Source organism: Echinops telfairi, unplaced genomic scaffold (assembly GCF_000313985.2).
Source record: "Echinops telfairi isolate 266 unplaced genomic scaffold, ASM31398v2 ScPeMD7_24;HRSCAF=84, whole genome shotgun sequence".
In the NCBI taxonomy this organism is placed as follows: Eukaryota; Metazoa; Chordata; class Mammalia; order Afrosoricida; family Tenrecidae; genus Echinops; species Echinops telfairi.
In genome coordinates this window covers 2,839,896-2,859,323 of record NW_022103921.1, presented here as the reverse complement: position 1 = coordinate 2,859,323, position 19,428 = coordinate 2,839,896, and the positions used below count along the sequence as shown (strand labels likewise).

The 19,428-nt window shown below is 39.2% G+C and overlaps 1 protein-coding gene across 1 annotated transcript in view; it reads right to left on the bottom strand.

Moving 5' to 3' along the window:
• UGGT2 (UDP-glucose glycoprotein glucosyltransferase 2) overlaps positions 1–19,428 on the bottom strand; it is a 264,346-nt gene that overhangs the window by 32,433 nt on the left and 212,485 nt on the right. Inside the window, exons 31-35 of the mRNA XM_045289053.1 lie at positions 17,955–18,039; positions 12,819–12,904; positions 10,523–10,621; positions 7,807–7,891; positions 3,585–3,767 (exon numbers count right to left, since the gene is read on the bottom strand). Of these exons, the coding sequence (XP_045144988.1) occupies positions 3,585–3,767; positions 7,807–7,891; positions 10,523–10,621; positions 12,819–12,904; positions 17,955–18,039 (538 nt within the window). The remainder of the gene's footprint in view (positions 1–3,584; positions 3,768–7,806; positions 7,892–10,522; positions 10,622–12,818; positions 12,905–17,954; positions 18,040–19,428) is intronic.

Sequence of the window (19,428 nt, the reverse complement as noted above, 5' to 3'; positions counted from 1 at the left end):
AGGGAGGGGGAAAATGAGGAGCTGATAGCAAGGGCTCAAGTAGAACGCAAATGTTTTGAAAATGATGATGGCAACAAATGTACAAATATGCCTAACACAATGATGTATGGATTTTGATATGAGTTGTTTGAGCCCCCAATAAAATGATTAAAAAAAATTTCCTGTGTTTTCCAAATACTTTCCCCATGAATGATTGCGACGTAGTGAATTACTAAGGCCCTTCTAACCGTAACTCCCTCTGTGAAGTATAATGGCCTCTCTGCCTATGGCGATGACCCCAGTCTGGAGAGAGTTCTCTGCGTTTCTCACAGGCAGAATGAGGGTAGGGTGAAGTTCTGCACTTCAGCAGAGGGTGTGAACCTAGTCACCAGCCTGTTTCCTTCATCTGCTGAAGGGTCGGAAGCCCTTGTCCCCATGTGTTAGAGTCATCTGGGAAGCAGAGAGAAATTCCAGGTCCACTGGAAGTGGAGCACGTTTGAGATCTCTGTCTGCAACGGCAGAGCTGAGATCAGAGGCACCAAAGCGGAGGCAATGAGATCCTAAGACAGAGCAGAGAAACAGCCGAGGAGCCTTCTGGGACTGTGAGGCAGAGCAGCACGTGGGCTTCCTGGCCTACAGAAGCAGAGGCTAAGGGTTATGTGCTAAGAGGCTCAGGATCAGAGAGAGGTGACTGCTGGCAGAGGTGAGGGGTTGGCTGTGGACCGATGACTAACATTTACTGATTCTGAGCTATGATAACCTTTTAACTTCCCCAACAAAGTTCCTGAACTGTATTGTCTGGGGCTTCCGTGATGCCAGCGTCATGAATGATCAAACCTAGCTCCGTGCTGTGGGAGGGATGGTTGGTGTCAGAACAGGGAAGAAGGTTGGAGAGTAGAGCCCTGTCTGCCCTCTGCCCTCATGGCAAATGGGAAACCAGAGGGGGTCAGGGCTGGTCTTCCATGCCGTTTACAGCAATGATTACTAGGCAATGTAAAGAATAATGAAAAGGTTGTAACTTTTTTTAGAATAAATTCTAATGAGGACTATAATTCTAATTTGTGTGTGTGTGAAATTTAAGAACTTAGATGGTAGAATAAGGATTTGAGTTATTAGCTGCTGAAAGGAGAAGAATGCAGGAAGAGTTGTGTATAATTGGGAACTAGTTTTAGGAGTTGTAATGGTGGGGCCAGGCCCAAGCCCAGCTGTTCTGACCCCCTTCCCAGAAGAATATAGTACAGAAGACAGCACTGAAGATACAGTCTGGAAGAGTGGCAGGTTTTTCCAGATCGCATGGGTGCAAGATAAGGGGGGTGGGGGAGAGAGAAAGAGAGAGAGAACACCTCATCATGGCCCACCAAGCCCCAGGGACAACATCCCTGCTCATAGCAGCCAATGTACAGAGAGGACCATAGGGCCGGCTCCACCATGAGACACGACATTCCCTCACTGACCCATAGCACTATGGGGGAGAGCACTGGAGACAATGTGTGGACAGTGTGCCCAGTCTGCCCCATACACACAGTGGGGTGAAATGCAAAACGAGTGCAACAGGACAGCAAGGGGAGCAAAGTAATCAAGTTCCCAAGGAATTCTGAAAATAGACTTCTAACTCAGGGGACAGGGCTTGGGACCTCATCAGACCTCATTGGAAAACACTCATATGGGTCAGAAGAGAGACCTAAAACTATTGGCATTTTTTTCCCTTTTCACTCTATGTCTCTATATATAAGATAGGCAGGATAAATAATCCCAAGGAGAAAACAATGGGCCCAATGGGCCCTGGGGGGCCATGGGAGAGGACAGCGTGGGGAGGGGGAGCAGGGAGCCAACAAACTCAGGGTGAGGGAACAACAAGAGATCTAAAAATGATGGTGAGGAGGCCTGGTGGGGGGTTTGATCAAGTGCAATGTATCTGAGAGGACTTACTGAGAGCTGCGTGGAGGGTGAGCATCACAGTGGGACAGGAGGAAGGTGAAAGGAAATAGAGGAAAGAAGAAGCAAAAGCTATTTATAGAGGTATAGCTATAGACACGTATAGATGTAAATATATTAATTTATAATGAAAGGGATAGAGGCCAATGTACATATATTTATATGTTAAGTATTAAGATAGCAGATGGACTTTGGACCTCTACGCAAATTCTACCTCATTGCAAGAACTCTTTGTTGGCAATCTGTGACGTTCACCTTCCCAACACGATCGCTGAAGACAAATGGGTTCATAAGCAAATGTGGTGAAGAAAGTGGATGGTGCCTGGCTATCAAAAGATATAGTATCTGGGGTCTTAAAGGCTTGAAGTTAAACAAGCAGTCATCTAACAGGGAAGCAAATAAGCCCACATGGAAGAAGCACACCAGCCTGTGTGATCATGAAGTGTAGACAGGATCAGGTATCAAAAGCTCCAAAAGAAAAAAATATACTGATGTAAATAATGGGGGTTGGACTAGAGACCCAAAGCCCATCTGTACACAGTTGGACATCGCCCCACAGAAGGGTTACAAGGAAGGGACAATTCAACCAGGGTGCAGTATGGCATCAACAAAACACACATCATTCCTCTAGCTTCCGAATGCCTCCTCCCCTCCACTACCATGACCCAGTTCTACCTCACAAATCTGGCTAGACCAGAGTATACACACTGGTACAGATAAGAGCTCTGGACACATGGAATTCAGGACAGATAAAACCCGGAACAGTAGTGGGAGTAGCGATATCATGAGGGTAGGGGGACGGTGGTGGTGGTGGGGGGAAGGTGAGAAAGGGGGAACCCATCACAAGACTGGATATATAGCCCAGGGGGATTAATAACAGAAATGTGGGTGAAGGGAGACAACCGACAGTGTAAGACAGGAAATAACAACAATAATGTATAATTGATGAAGGATTCATGAGGGTGGGGGAGGGAGGGGGAAAAAAGAGGAGCTGATACCAAGAGCTCAAGTAGAAAGAAAATGTTTTGGAAATGTTGATGACAACATATGTACAAGTGTGCTCAATACAACTGAATGAAGGCTGTCATGAGATTTGTAAGAGGCCCCCCCCCAATAAAATGATTAATAATAATAAAGAAAAAAGAGTTCTAATAGTGCTGCTATGAGCAGGTGGTGGCGGTTCAAACCCATCAACTGCTCCTTGGGGGAAAGTTGAAGCTGTCTGCTCCTGTACAGATTTACAACCTCTGAAACCTTAGGGTTGCTTTCAGTAGGAATCACCTTGATGGCAGTGGGGTTTGGGGTTCCAGTTAAAAAAAGGCTCATTTCAAGTGACTATCAATAAATATCCTATATTCAGGGAAGCCCAAGATGAAAGTTGTTTTTTTTTAATTCTCATGCTTTCCAAAACAAGTTATTTCAGAGAGAAAATGGCCATGTCCTAAATTATGAATGGTAGTTTCTGAAATACCCCAGAGCTTTCTGTGTAATTCTGACCTTTTGTTTTATGAACACAGTGCTCATATATCAAAATTATGCTATATGTTTATGATCAACAGCAAAGAAAGATAATAATGAACATCAAGTAACATAAATTTAGCACCTACATGCAGAGAGAAGTATAAAAAACAACGTTGAGTACAACTCAAAACAACAGTTAATCAAATTACCTGGTCAGCATCAACAAAAATTATTTTGTTCACAGCTAGAGGAAAAAGGACATCGAGGAAAAGAATTTTGTAACCCCAAATAATCCTTTGTTTTTCAGTCTGTCGATGTAACCAACGGGGCCACCTATACTGAACGAGTTCATACTGGAACCCATATTCCTCAGCCATGTGCGGGATGACTTCCTAAAAGAACACATTACAAAATCAAGGAAGGAAGGGAGAGCAGTTTTCCGAGAGAGACAGAGACAGTGAAAGGTAAAAGTTACTATATATAATTACAAACTAATGAGTAAAATGCCTAAATACTACTTCTTACAAAACGTGTTCCTACTAATGGGAAATATGAAGATGTTGGCAAATTAAAAATAAAATTATAGATGAACTATACAATTTAATACTATACAAAATAATAGGTATGCCATAGTAGTTAGCAGCATATTAACTAATATGTGTGATTGTCTACCTTTACTATTAATGTTTGAGAAAATCAAACTGAAGGCTGAAATCTTTGATCTTCATTAGTTAAATGCTTTAAATCCTCTTGACTGTCAGCAAGCAAGATTGCTTCACTTGCGATAAGATTGTTAATGAGCCTTCCTGTGTTTTTCATTGTCAAACGTCTTGGACTGTTTGCTTAGCAGAGAGAGTGAATAAATATGGCGAAAGGATACAACCCTGATCTACACACCTTTCTTCATCTTATACCCTTGTGTTTGAATGATTTCTTGGAGCACAATGACGTGTTTTGTATCCATTCTTTGCAAGGCCATCCGTGACTTGCTATGATCCACACAAATGCCTTTGTGTGTTCAATCAATGACAGGTAAACATGTTTTGGGTATCTTCTGTTTTCAGTCAAGATTCATCTGTTCGGCCAGCAATGGTCTCTTTGTTCCATGTCCTCTTCTAAATCCGGCTTGAATTTCTGCCAGTTTCTACAGGTGTACTTCTGCAACCATTTTTAAATTATCTTCAGCAACATTTTACTTGCCGAGGATCTAAATGATACTAGTTCAACATTTCCACATTCTGCTGTCTGACCTGTCTTTGAAATGGGCACACCTTCGGCCCTCTTCCAGTCATTTGACCAGCACGTTTCTTGGCATAAGCCTAGAAACACACTGTGTGCTGAAACATTTTAATTTGTATTCTCTCCATTCCTGGAGCCTTGATTTTTGCCAGTACCTTGAGTGAAGCTTAAACTTCTTTCTTCAATACCATCAGTTCTTGATTACCCTATATACTCGTGTATAAGCTGAGTCCCCCAGCACATTTTTAGTGCAGTTTTTGTGGTAAAATTGGGTGCCTCGGCTGATATTCGGGTTGGCTTATACTCGAGTATGTACGGTATATGTTACCTTGTAAAATGGTTGAATGTCGAATTTTCTTTTTGGTTCAGTGATTTTTATTATTTTTTGCATTTCTTCCATCTTATTTTTAAATGCATCATCCACTATTTTGCCCATAAAATCCAAACTCACTGCTACTGAGTTGATTCTGACTTATAGGGGCACTGTGAGGGAGGACAGTGTTTCTAAGACTTAGGTTTCTAAGACTGTGAAATCGAGTAGAAAAACCTCAACTTTCTCCTGCAGAGTACCTGGTGGTTTTGAACGGCTGACTTTGTGGTTAGCAGCCTAACACATAACCTACTTGGCCATCAAATAAATCACTGATCTTGAAGAATTCTCTCATGCAGTCTTCACTGCCCCTTTTTCACTAAGGCTGCATTTTCTAACTACCATTCCTGGTTTCCAGCACTTGTCTCCCAATGATCATATATACTCATGTAAAAGCTGAGTTTTTCAGCACATTTTTTAATGCAGTTTTTGTGGTAAAATTAGGTGCCTTGGCTGATTATTTGGGTCAGCTTATACTTGAGTATATACAGTGCTAGTAATTATCTCTGCATCTTGGTTGCGCATTAGGAGATTTTAAAACCGCAGAAGCTGGTAAAAAATATTCAGTATCTTCATCCTCAGCATAAAATATATGTAAATTTGATGAAGATCTATATGAACTTGTCTTCCTTGTAGGCCTATGCATATTACCGTTATCACTGATAGTGTTGTACATCAAAACGAATGCCTCACATTCTTCTTCAATTTTTTGGTTTCTGGTTAAGTAGACCACATGACTGTCCATTCAAAATAGCCCACACTAGTCTATTTCTGCTCACTCATGTCTAGGCTGTTCATCTCTATGGGTTCCATTTCATTTTTGATGGCCTCCAAGTGCACCAGATTGATGCTTCATGTTCTCATTGTTACTGCGTGCTTACCATTGTTTCTTGTTATTTTGGATCATCTCTATCAGCAGACAAAGATTCTCAAAGCTTGAATCTAGCCACATGATTAAAGGTGACTCTATTTCGAGGCACGAGCTCCTCTCCAGTTGCATTTTGAGAGCCTTCCAACCTGGAGGGCTCACTTCCCAGCTGCACAGCAGGTGATGTTCCACAGCTATTCGGAGCGTCTTCACAGGCCACTTTAAACAGACTTCCAGGACCTTCTTCCTAGTCAGTCTTCATCTGGAAGCTCCCCAGAAACCTGTCTACCTTGGGTGCTGTGATAGGTAGGTTTTATATCACATTGGGCCAGGATCCTTTCATGAGATGTTCTAACACGGTGTGGTCAACTCCACAAGGGGTCGTCTATGAAGCAGCCAAGCAGTCAATCTGGTGACAGTCTTAATGAAACCGAGGAAGTCTTCCTGGAGAGTGTGGCTCATTAAAAAAAATTTTTTTTAATCAATCATTTTATTGGGGGCTCATGCCATTCTTATTACAATCCATACATCCATCAATTGTGTCAAGCGCATTTGTATATTTGTTGCCATCATCATTCTCAAAACACTTTCTATTTGAAGTCTTGGTATCAGCTCCTCTTTTGACCCCCTCTCCCGCCCACACACCTCATGAACCCTTGATAATTTACAAATTATTTTTAATTTCGTATTTTACACTATATGCTGCCACCCTTCATCCACATTTCTGTTGTTAATCCCCCCGGGGGTGGGGATGTGTGTTGTACACTGATCATTGAGATCAGTTCCTCCTTTCTCCCCACACCTTTCCCCTATCCTCATGGTATCACTACTCTCATTATTGGTCCTGAGGGGTTTATCTTTCCTGGATTCTGTGTGTCAAGAGCTCTTATCTGTATCAGTGTACATGCTCTGGTCTAGCCAGATTTGTAAGATATAGCTGGGGTCATGATTGGGGCGGGGGTGGAGGATTGGGGCAGGGAGATAATACATTAAAGAACTAGAGCACCAGGTCTCAACCTGTGGGTCACAAACCCTTTGGGGGGTCGAACGACCCTTTCACAGGGATTGCCTGATTCCTAACAGTAGCAAAATTATAGTTATGAAGTAGCAACGAAAATAATTTTATGCTTGGAGGGTCACAACCACATAAGGAACAGCATTAAAAGGTCGTGGCATTAGGAAGGTTGAGAACCCCTGAACTAGAGGGCTATTGTGTGTTTTGTTGGTGCTATACTGCACCCTGGCTGGCTCATCCCTTCCTTGTGACCCTTTTGTGAGGGGATGTCCAATTGTCTACAGATGGGCTTTGGGTCTCCATTCCGACCCCCTTCGTTTGCATCAAAATGGTTGTTTGCTTTGGCTCTTCTGATGCCCGATAGCTGATCCCATCCATACCTCATGATCACATGGGTTGGTGTGCTTCTTCTACGTGGGCTTTGTTATTTCCTTGCTAGATGGTGTGTCCTACTCTTAGTAGAGATTGCCACTGTGCTTACTTCCACTGTTGAATCTGGATCCTGCATTTGGTTCGTGACCTCTTGTCATATCATCTGCTGATCCCAGGTGCCATCAGTGGACTGCTGACCTTGGATTCACTGGGCTGATCTCAGATTTGTTCAGTTTTGCATCTACCAGCTATGACCTTCCCACTTTCTGTTCGTCAGCCCCTGAAGCTACAGGAGTCAGTAGTGGCCTTCAGTGGACACTTGAACTGGACTGAACTCACCTGCTTTTGCCACTGTGTAAGCTCTTCATGGATGTAAATCGCTTTCTACATACATACACATACAAGAGTCCCTGGTTTTACTTCTCTAGAGAACCCAGCCTGACACAGTGTCCCTGCTGGGATAGGGCTACGAAACACCTGTGAGAGTTCCCAGCATCACACGAGCCACCACAGCTAAGTGGTGGACTGAAACATGAGCTGATCTACAATAATAAAAATTATACTTACTTTAAATGTTGGTGAGAGATAATTTTTTAGAAACCAGAATTTCACTGGTGTTTTGGTGTTTCGTAAAACAGAAAGCATCATAATTCTGCATAAAAGAACATATGCCCATTATGACATTAACAGGAGTTAATGCTATTTTCTTAAGTCTTTTAACTATTAATGAGAATAGAAATTTTTTTATGAATTGTAGATTAACAGTCTGAAATACCAGAATTTTAAAAAAGTTCATGGAGAATGCATATGAAAAAGCAATGTAGGGCTTTGCAATATTTTCATACTGAAATAAAATTATAATGTGTACTAGCACGTTTGAACAGGCTCTGGTTTAAGCGTTAGGAAGGACAAGACACCAGCTGGAAGAGAGCCCTTATTAGAATTACATGAATTCTGCTGAACTGAAGCAAGAACACTTCATGGTTGAAGCCTGGATAAAACTGCGAGTCACCGATGCGTTACAAACACTTTATGGGAGCAGTGCGCCCCAAAGAAAGCAGCAGTTTACCAAGGAAGAAACTGTTTTACGTAAGGACATGATAAAGCTGTACATACAGTATGCAGTGGGGTAGCTCATTAAAGAAACAATCTTATCTGTGCCCAACAGGCAACACTATAGACATCTCAATTGGTTCACTGTACACAATGCGGTGCGAAAAATTAAAGTTGAGCAATCTTTCTGCTTGCTGGTTACCCAAATTGATGTGTTTAGACCATCTATAGACAAAAGCAAAAATTTCAATGAAAATTTTAAACAAATGGCTTAAATCTTCTGAAGTGGGTTTTTTTTTTCTTTCAAGAATTAGAACAGGAGTAAACATGGGTTTACAAGCACAATACTGAAGACAGAGCTCCATCAAAGTAATGGTCAAAGAATGAAAAAAAACCAATGCCATCGAGTTGACTCCAACTCCCAGCAACCCTCTGTGGATTTCGAAGGCTGTCAATCTTTACAGGAGTAGACAGCCCCAGCTGACTCCGTGGGACGGCTGGGGGTTTTGTACTGCCGACTTTGTGGTTCGCAGACCAATGTGGAACCCCTATGCCACCAGGCCTCCAACGAATGATAACATCTGGTTATGAGTATTTTGAGAAGGTTGACCAAAGCTTTAGCAGAAAACACCAGGGAAGGCTTCATCAGAGAGTCCTTAACCAAGACAATGCTTCTGTTCCTCTCTTACCAAATAAAGGCAAGTTTATGAGCGTTTTGATGGGCTATCAATAGGCCTCCATTTGCCAAGCCTGATTTGGCTTCTTATAACTTCTTTTGTTTCTTATCTCAAAAATATCTTTCAAGAGTACCCCCTTTTCTCCAGTTAATAGTGTAAAAAAGATTGCGTCGACATATTAAGTTCTCAGGACCCTTAGTTATTTAGGTTTGGACTAAATGGCTGGAGTATCACTTACTTACAGAAGTATCTTGAACTTGATTAATGGAGCTTATGCTGAGAAATAGTTTATATTTTTTATTTTGTTTTAATTCTGTGTTTCCACAAACTTTTTGTAGTCACCTTGTACATTCAAATATATGGTTCATTGTGAAATATATAAGTAATAAACAAAATTGTTGGCTTTTGATTTTTTTCTTTGACAAAGAGAAGCTAGCCTGAAACGACCTTGTTTCACTGAATTGGAATTTAATTTTGGCTCTACTACTAGGTGATTAATGATAGCCCTATTCAACTGAAATAGAGTGATCTGTCTGTAGTGATAAATTCATTGGAAAAATTAACTTTTTCTAACTTACACCATTCAAAGAAGATTCAAACATATCTAAAGTTTTATTAGAAATTATCAACACTATTATAAAATATTTTTGAAGCACTTTTATATGGACCTTGTTATATGGACCAAGCTATTCTTCTCCAGAAAAGAAACATTTACTATATATTTTTGTCACATATCATCTTGTCATAAATACTAGTTTCCACCACTATCTGAAAGTAGACTACTCCTATGAAATCTCTCATAAGTTGAAATGGCACAACAGTGTAAAAGCAAAGCTTTTGAGCATTCCTAGACCCCCAAACATCATACCAAATAACCCATGAAACCTAAAATAACACTAAGTCTGTGTGCACAGACCCAGTTCAAAGCCGTGGCGGCTTGATGCTGACATGCTGAGTGTGGTCTTTGGGAAGGAGCCTAACAACCACTCTTGCTGTCTGTCTCTTCAGTGGCTCACTGCAAAACAAATGCTGACGGCTAGTTTCTCTTCTGGCCTTCTTAGTAAAAGTGAAAATCCTCTTGAGTTTCTTTCAGTCAGTGAAAACCAAGTGCTAATGAAGGCACTTCATAAGAGCAAAGTGCTGTAACCGGAACTTTTGAAAAAGTGCGAGATACACGTATGGCTATTTTTTGTATTAAAAAAGCAATATTCTAAATAAAAGTCATGAAATTGTACTGAATTTAAAAACATATTCTTATCTTATAATTTTAGGTTAAAAAATGGAGTAAGGTTCAAAGTAGTATATACTTTATTACTATTTGGCTAAAAAGGAGTTAAGAAGTATATATTTGTATATGTCTTGTATATATCTGTAATATATCTTTGACAAGATATGACAGAGAGAATAATGTTGGTTTCCTGTGGAAAAGGGATTAGGATATCAGAAAAATACAGGTTAAGAAATTTCCCCACCTCTTTCTTCTTTTTGAGCTTTGAGCCAGGAGAATGTATTACCTTTTCAAAACATTAAACAAAAAAATACACTACACTTACCTTAAAAAGCGTTCATATAAATGGCCGGAAGCAACTGAAAAAACGTTTAGAACATCTTCCTCCTTTTTCTTTTCTTCTTTATGCAACCTTATTGTGAAACTTGGAAATAATCATTGAGATAGTTCCTTAACACACAGTTGCAAAATTTAATAGCTAAATAAAGTCTAATAACAAGCATTAAAAATAGCAATGACTTCCAATAAGAAGTTAATAAAACTTAAAACACCAGCAATTATAAACTGTTCTTATTCAAGGCATGTGACAATTAATATAATTTGTAGTTTACTTTTTAAAAAAAGTTTATGGTATACCAAAAGAGCATATTTGTGAGTTTCAAAAGGTTTTGAGAAAAAATAATGATTATAGTATGCCATGACCATTCCTAATTTACTGAAGCTTGAAATAGGCCAATTATTCAAAACACAATGTAATTATGGCACAGCAAGAATTTTTATAGGTGCGTATAGGGTAAATATTGGATCCTGTCAATAGGGCAAGGAGTTCTGGTGGTATAGTGGTTATGCGTTGGGCTGTGATCTGCATGGTCAGCAGTTCAAAACCACCAGTAGCTCCCCGGGAGAAAGACTGGGCTTTCTACTCCCGTAAATGGTAGCAGTCTGGAAACCCCCAGGGATCACTATGAGTCAGCACTGACTTGATGGTGAGTTTGGTTTCTGGCTTGGTTAATGGGGCCCTGTCATATACTTTGGGTGAGCATCTACGAGGAGCACTGAGAGCCACGTCTACTCTGTGGCTTATATCACTGTAGCTTACCTGTGGATCTACTTGCACTTTCTAATACTTCTTGGACCCAGGTCGCCTTTAGTATGACCCACATGCAAAAGTAATTGAATATTTGACTTGTGGTGTTCATATGTATATTTTGTTGTACTTTTTCTTCCCATTTAAGATTATGGAATAAACCACCTTGTTTTCAAACACAGATATTTAGGATAGTAAGGGCAACCTAATATTTCTGTGAGGACCATTCCTTCTCCAGTTTCATTCTCTGATACTTAGGTAGGGCAGGGCTTCCCACCAGCTGCAGAAGGAAGGATATGGTCAATCAAAGTTATGGTAACCATAGGTGGACTCAATAAATTAGTCTTGGATGCAAAGCTATAGGTGGACTCAATGAATTAGTCTTGAAACTTTTGCTCATAGTATTTGGAAAGAGGTAATCTCTTGCCATTGGAGATAGGTAAGCTTTTACTTGGAAAAGACTTTTACTCTGAAAAATGAAAACAGGCCATGATAATGGTAGAAAGATGATGTTTCCGGACTACTTCTTCAAAATGCACAAAGCCAACTCTACTCCCGAACTCTAGATATGTGAGCCATGATACTGTCTTTTTAAAAAAATTAACAATCTAATAATCTAGGTCCCAATCTATTATATTCAATGATTCAATGATGTCCTATTATATTCAATGATTCACCTACACTAGGTTTTCTGTTCCTCACATACTCAATCTTTCTGACTTCATATAATTAAGTACTTCACCTGGAACGTAGCTCCAACTTCTGAAATCCTACGCATCCTTTAGAGTGCATTTTAACCACAAACTTTCCAGAGGGTCCGTTTTTAGATATACGACAGTCAGTCATCAATACACTGGTCACTCGCTGCCATCGCGTCGCTTCTAACTCAGAGTGACCCTATAGGGCAGGGAAGAACGGCACCTGTGGGTTTCTGAGACTGTCACTCTTTATGCGGGTAGGAGTAGGAAGACACATCTTTCTCTCCAAGAGAGGTGGCTGGTTTAAAATGGCTGACCTCGCAGTTAGCAACCCAACAAGTAACCACTGTGCCACCGTGGTTGATCACAGACCTGCTTAGACCCAGGACTAGAATAAACTTGTGCAGGCATGAACTGAAACCCAAGTAGTAGTACTCTTTTGACTTACCCTTGTTTTTTGCTTTGTACAGCTAGCTGTCTCATGGCTCTAATCACCTATTTTGGAGCCCTGGTGGCGAACTGGTTTCACGTTAGGCTGCTAACTGCGAGGCCAGCAGTTTGAAACCACCAGCTGCCATGCAGGAAAAAGATGGGGCTTTCTACTCCTGTAAGAAGTTAGTCTCAGAAACTCACAAAAGCAGTTCTACCCTGTCCTAAAGTGTCACTAAGAGTTGGCATTGACTCAATGGCAGTGAGTTTGGGTTTTTGAGCTATGTTTATATTATGTCCCTCACAGAAAAGGATTTGTTTCTACTTATAATTTTGTTATATGTAGTAATTCCACATAATAGAGGAATGGATCAATAATAATGTATTAAATATTCATCACTACTTACCTTTTAATGGAGTTCCACATTCCTTTGGTTTTTTCATCTTTATCAGTAAGGATATCTTCCTTGCTTTTGCCTGGCTTTTTCTGCACCTGATAGCATGGTAGAGAGAGATGATGTGGTTTGGCATGTATACATATTATGCTGCATGCTGTTGTTAGTGCTGGTGAGTGGTTCTGACTCACAGCGACTCTATCTATGCACAACAGAATGAAACACTGCTTGGCCTTGCGCCATCTTCTTACTTGTTCCTATGCCTGAGCCCACTGTTGCAGCCAGTGTCCAGGAATCTCCTTTAAAGTCCGCACAGTCCCTTGGAAATCTAAGATCATTGCATCAAACGGAGCAGAGAAATATATTTTCTTAGAAATGTATCATTATCTTTTTTAAAAGTCATTTTATTAGGGACTTGTACAACTCGTAACACACTCCATCCCATCCATTGTGTCAAGCACACTTGATGCCCTCATCATTCTCAAATCATTTCCTTTCTACTTGAGCTCTTGGTATCAGCTCATTTTTTCCCCTCTCTCCCCCTCATTATCTTTTATTCCAATTTGCCATGAAGGTTTACTGAAAAATATAATTCATATATGATACAATTAAATAGCTTAAGATATTGAGGCAATATCTTTTTAAAATTTTTATTAATTATTTTATTGGGGGGGCTCTTACAAATCTTATGACAATCCATTATTCAACTGTATTAAGCACACTTGTACATATGCTGCCATCAACATTTCCAAAACATTTTCCTTCTACTTGAACCCTTGGTATCAGCTCCTCTTTTCCCCCCTTCCCTCCCCCACCCTCCTACCCTCATGAATCCTTGATCAGTTATATATTATTGTTATTTCATGACTTACACTGTCTATTGTCTCCCTTCACCCACATTTCTGTTATTTGTCCCCCTGGTGGGTTTCCCCTTTCTTCCCCTCCACCCACCCTCCCCGTACCCACATGATATTGCTACTCCCACTACTGTTCCTGGGGGTTTTATCTGTCCTGATTCCAAAGTCCTCCTCCATCTCAGAAAACAGACGCAATGATGCCGACTGCAGGAGGAAAGCTGAGTCAGGGAATGTGTAAGCATCTCAGCGCTGGCAGGGGTCTCCACACGGCTGCTCCAGCACCCAGGGCTGCATCGGGGTAGGCCCATGTGGCTTCTCCTCAGGGATGTCTTACAGGAAGTGAGCCTTGCCAGCTGAAGCAGGGAACTGGCTAAGGCAGCTGCACCCTGATCCGGCCATCAAGAGTATGTGTCAAGAGCTCTTATCTGTACCAATGTGTGTACTCCAGTCTAGCTGGGTTTGTAAGGTAGAACTGGGTCACAGTAGTGGTGGTGGGGAGGAAGCATTCAGAAGCTAGAGGAATGATGTATGTTTCGTCGGTGCTCTACTGCGCCCTGGTTAAATTGTCTCTTCCTTGAAACCCTTCTATGGGGGGATGTCCAATTGTCTAGTGATAGGCTTTGGATAACCACTCCAACCCGCCTCATTCACAAGGATATAATTGTTTGTTTTGGGTCTTGATCCTCTTGACATCTTGATCCTCTTGACATCTCACGATCACACAGGCTGGTGTGCTTATTTGCATATTTCCATGTGGGCTTATTTGCTTCCCTGCTGGATGGCTGCTCATTTAATTTCAAGCCTTTAAGACTCCAGACGCTATAACTTTTGATAGCCGGGCACCATCCACTTTCTTCACCATGAGGCAATATCTTAATCTTAGCATGCTATAGATACAATTGGTCTTCTATCAATCCAACTTCATTTTCGTTCTTCTAATGGCTACCTCTGTATTGTTAAATGTGCTTTTACCCATCTTTACTGATTCACCAACCTTTCAAACTACTGGTATTTCTGAGTTCACAGAGTTTACCCCAAACTTAAACATTAAATCCATTCCCGTTGAGCCAATTCATAAGGTTTTCTCATTCTTGGTTATGACTGATGAGGTTTGAGCTCTTTATATCATCTCTCCCCACCCTACCCTTCTATACGGCAAGTTTTAGTACTAATATCCTTAGTTTTTCTTCTAAATATTTTTGTAATTTCAAATATTTAAATATCTTCTTTTTATTCTAACAAATTCAACCATTTCTCATATACACTCAGTTATAGTATTACCTTTTCTCTCAATCTCTTAACTTATATTGCTTAAATTTTTACTTGACCATTGGTAAATATGGATAATTTTTATATTTAGTTTAGTAAACATGATCTTTAGCATTTTGCTAGAATGCTAATTTAATCATGTGAAAATCAGTAAAGCATATTATTATGAAAATGTGAACATTATCTACTGATGGGCCGGGGTGGTACTAAAGAAGGTACTGAAGCTACATGTACAATTATAATGACACGGCAACTTTTTCACTCACTAGAGACGATTGCTTGCTCCAGTTAATTATCTTTTTTCACCTTCCACACTGAATAAGCCTATTTCTTGGAATTTGATTGCCTTCATTTTTCTCTTGTAGGGAGATACACTGTATATGTATGAGGGGGCTTCAAAAGATTAGTGTAAAAAGTTCCCTTATTTTTTATTTCCATTTTTCATAAACTCTTCAAAGCCCCATATATTAGCACATACCTAATATTTTCTAGCTTATTACTCATGTTATCTAATGGCATAGAATTTCTATTCTAAAATTCCTTTTACTTGGACCTTAACCACTGACTTCTTATTTCTATTTAGGTCCTATTATCACTGTTTTTTTGGATTACCTTTATCAAATGAACAACCTATTTCTCTCTTTGTTAGACTTCATATTCATTGTGCTGGCAGTTATATATTAGACCAATGCCACAGAGCTGACTCCAAGTCACAGTGACCCTACAGGACAGGGTAGAACTCTCCTTGTGTGTTTCTGCGGCTATAAATCTTTATCGAAGCAGAAAGCCTCATCTTTTGGCTATGTAGCAGCTGGTGGGTTTGAACCTTGCAGTTAGCAGCCCGTGGCATAACCGCTGTGTTACTAGGGCCCCTTAAAGGAGGCAAGAAACATACTTTTTCTAATTCTCTTGTTTTACTTCAGAATTAACTTTATTTTCAAAACCAATTTTCTCAGAACTTGAAAGTGGTGTCTCTAGTATGCAGTTTGAGAATGAAAAGCATGATGCTGGTCGTGGTGTCATGCTATTGCAGTGACCTGTCTTTCCTCTTTTGTAGCTATTACGATCTTTATACGCTGACACTGCACGCTAACTCGTAAACCTTTTGGCCCCAGAAATTTCTTCCTAATGAACCTTTGAATATTCTTTTGACTTTATACTCTTGAACAAACATTAGATTCTGTCCCATAAGGCACTAACAGTGTCATGTCCTAGAATATTTAAAGGGAAGGAGCTTCCCCATAGAAGATTGCCCCACAGAAGCTCTCTAATTAGTCATTGACTTTGAGCCACACTGTATCGTGATGGACTAAGCTGGGTTAGCTTTCAAGTGCATCTCAAGGTAACTAAATGGAAGAAGTTATTTCCAATAACTCATATGTTAGCCGAGACTGTCTTTCCTACATGGCTTCTCCGAGAGCGCAATGTATGGCTTTGTCCCTCGTGAGGGCAAAGTTCAGCTTCTTTACCACATCCCAGCACCCCTACTTTCATTGCTAGTTGGCTTCAGCTTTGAGGATTCATACAGGCATTGCATCTAAATCATGCAGCCTCTCCTTTGCCTCATTCCCCCTCTCCCCCTTTTCCCCCAGATTCCTTTTCTTCTGATAGCTATACATATTCCTCCCTCTTTAGCAAAGACAGCTTAATGCATGTGTGCCATTTCTAAAGTACATTTGAATGTACTTGGGATATTTATCTTAATCCAAAGAGGTTTATCAAAGTTCTTTCCCCTTATGCTCTTCCTTCAAGAAATTGTTAGAAGTTCTATTCTTAAAAGAATCTGGTGTATACTTTCATATTCTGTTGAAATAGTTTATTGTGCCAGCCTAGAGAACCCTGTCTAACACATCTGTGTAATTAATTCAAATTGGACTTTTTATATCTTTAAAAGAGTAAGCATAGTTTCAGGGTCTGTGTTAAAATTATTCTATGTGTGTCTGTCTTTTGTTACTTGTTGCTCCTGCTATTTTTTAATTGTATATTTGTTTATCTTTGACAATGTGCTAGGGCCAATACTTGAAAAAAAAAAGAATATTTGTATATTAGGATTTAGTAATTTTCTTCCAGAAATTTATGAACATTTTTCTTAGATGTTTGTGTACCATACCAATCTCCCTAGAGGATTTAGGTGATAAATATGGAGCAAAAAAGTAACCCATAAGAGATCATTTATGCGATTCCGGGGTTCGTTTAGAGGTAAGTTTCGGTCCTTTGTTGGTTGGAGGGTACATTAAAAAAAAAAAAAAAGAGAGAGATCATTTATGCATGGGTCATCATCTCTCTACTTCTGCTATAGACAACTTGTTGCAGAAAAGGTCTCCAAACTGATTATCCACTTTTGTGGATCTTAGGGTTTTTTCTTTTTCTTTTTAGGTTTTAATTCTTGTTCCTATCACGCTTAAAAGGTGAAGCAGAATAATTCAAATGTGCCAGGATAGAACAATGTGCTCAGGGCAATACAGCTTTCTCAGGGAAAAGAGTTTCCATACTTGTGTACTTCACTTATTCATAGTTTCTCTTTAATTTTGGGTTCATGCTTCCATTTCCTTATTAACCTTGCTATTTCTTGACTGTATATTGCTTTTCAGAATTTTACCCAGCATTTTTACTAGATTTCAAGAGTATCGATACAAAATAACTAACCCTGACATCATTAAAGATTCTTTCTCTTTCTATTTTTTTTAGGAAAAGAAAGATTATTCCGTTTTTTATAGCTTGCTTTTAAATCTGTTTTTGATCACAATTCTAGGCTTAATTTGTAATACTATTTCACCACAGATATAATAGATATAGCAGATAGATAACTTAAAAAAAAAATCCCTTCTTTGGTATCTCTTAGCTCTCTGTTCCTTAATTTATAAAATCATTTAACTTCTTTGTTTTACTTCCAGATTTCTAATTCATTTTAGTTACTAAAATTAGTTACAAAATATACAAGTTAATCAGTTATTTAACTGTGTCTGGAAAAGATAATTCTTGGTATTAGAACTCATCCCATAAGAAGCTCTGCTGCTCACACCTGCACTTCCAGGATCTTGCTTTTGAAGCTGTTTAGTACAACAATGACATTTTCTTGGTCTCTTTGAGAGTCAGTTCCTTCATGCCTAAAAGTAGAAAAATAAATATGTATATAATTATTTCAAAGTAAGCCATAAAATGATGAATGTAAAATAACACAGTTTGCAATAAGCACCTTATGTAAATATCATGCTTGCCTCATTTTAGTCAATTAAGACAATGTTATAGCATTGCATTATGAAATTATCCAATTATTTTTAACTTAATTCAAATCAGATTTGCAGAAAAATTAATTCACTAAATCCAAACTATTTACTCAGAAAGTTCAAAATATTGTTTGGTTTTGCTATGATGAATCAAGTTGATCATTGAGTTAATTTTTCCCTTTTCTTTTATTTAAAAATACTCTTATTGGGGGCTCTTACATCTCTTATCATAATCCATACATTCCTCCAATGTGTCAAGCACACTTGCACAAATGCCGCCATCATCATTTTCAAAGCATTCTCTTCCCACTTGAGCCCCTGATATCAGCTCCCCATTTCTTCCCCCTCCCTCATGAATCCTTGGTAAATTTACATTATTTTTTCCATATCTTACAAAATCCTCTGTCATCCCTCACCCACTTTTCTGTTATTCATCCCCCTGGGAGGGGGAATTTTTCTCTTTTCATTGACATAATGCAATAGCTGAAATGTGGTGTATTTTCTGTACTTAAAACAAATTGTATATTATAATCAAAGATTTCTACAGTGTCCAATAAATTTTCAATGTCCCTTACTCATCTTCAAATGTCAAAATTTAATGTGCTTTGTTAAATTCTTGAGACTAAAAATATGTATATAATGTCCATCTTCATTAGTTGAATGTTTTTATTTTCTATTACACATAATGTATTTCATTCTCTGAATTTAAGAATGTGTAAAAAATCAAATGGAATAAGTTTGTTCAATCATCATTTTTTATGCATTCCCAGTTATATTGAAAAATTATATTATAAAAATATATAAAATAGCATTATAGTTTATAAAAGAAAGAAATCAGATGCTAAATTAGTAGATGCTTTGGGTCCAGTACAATTTATAATATAGTTTACCGTAAAAATATTTTTATGGGGGAGGGAGGGGAAGAAAGAGGAGCTTATACCAGGGCTCAAGTAGAAAATGTTTTGGAAATGAGGATGGCAACATATGTAGAAATATGCTTGATACAATCAATGTATGGAATGTTATAAGAGCTGTAAGAGACCCCAATAAAATTATATAAAATTCATCGCAGCACAGATCACAATAGCAAGAAACTGGAAACAGACCAAATTCCCATCAATAGAAGAGTAGATAAAACAACTCTGGGACTTCCGGGAAGATGGCGACGGAGTGACACGCACCAGAGGGACTCCTCAGAATCCAGCCCAGGAGAGCTGCTTAGAGGGAACTTTAACACAACTAGAACACAGGAGGAGCATCATAAAGATA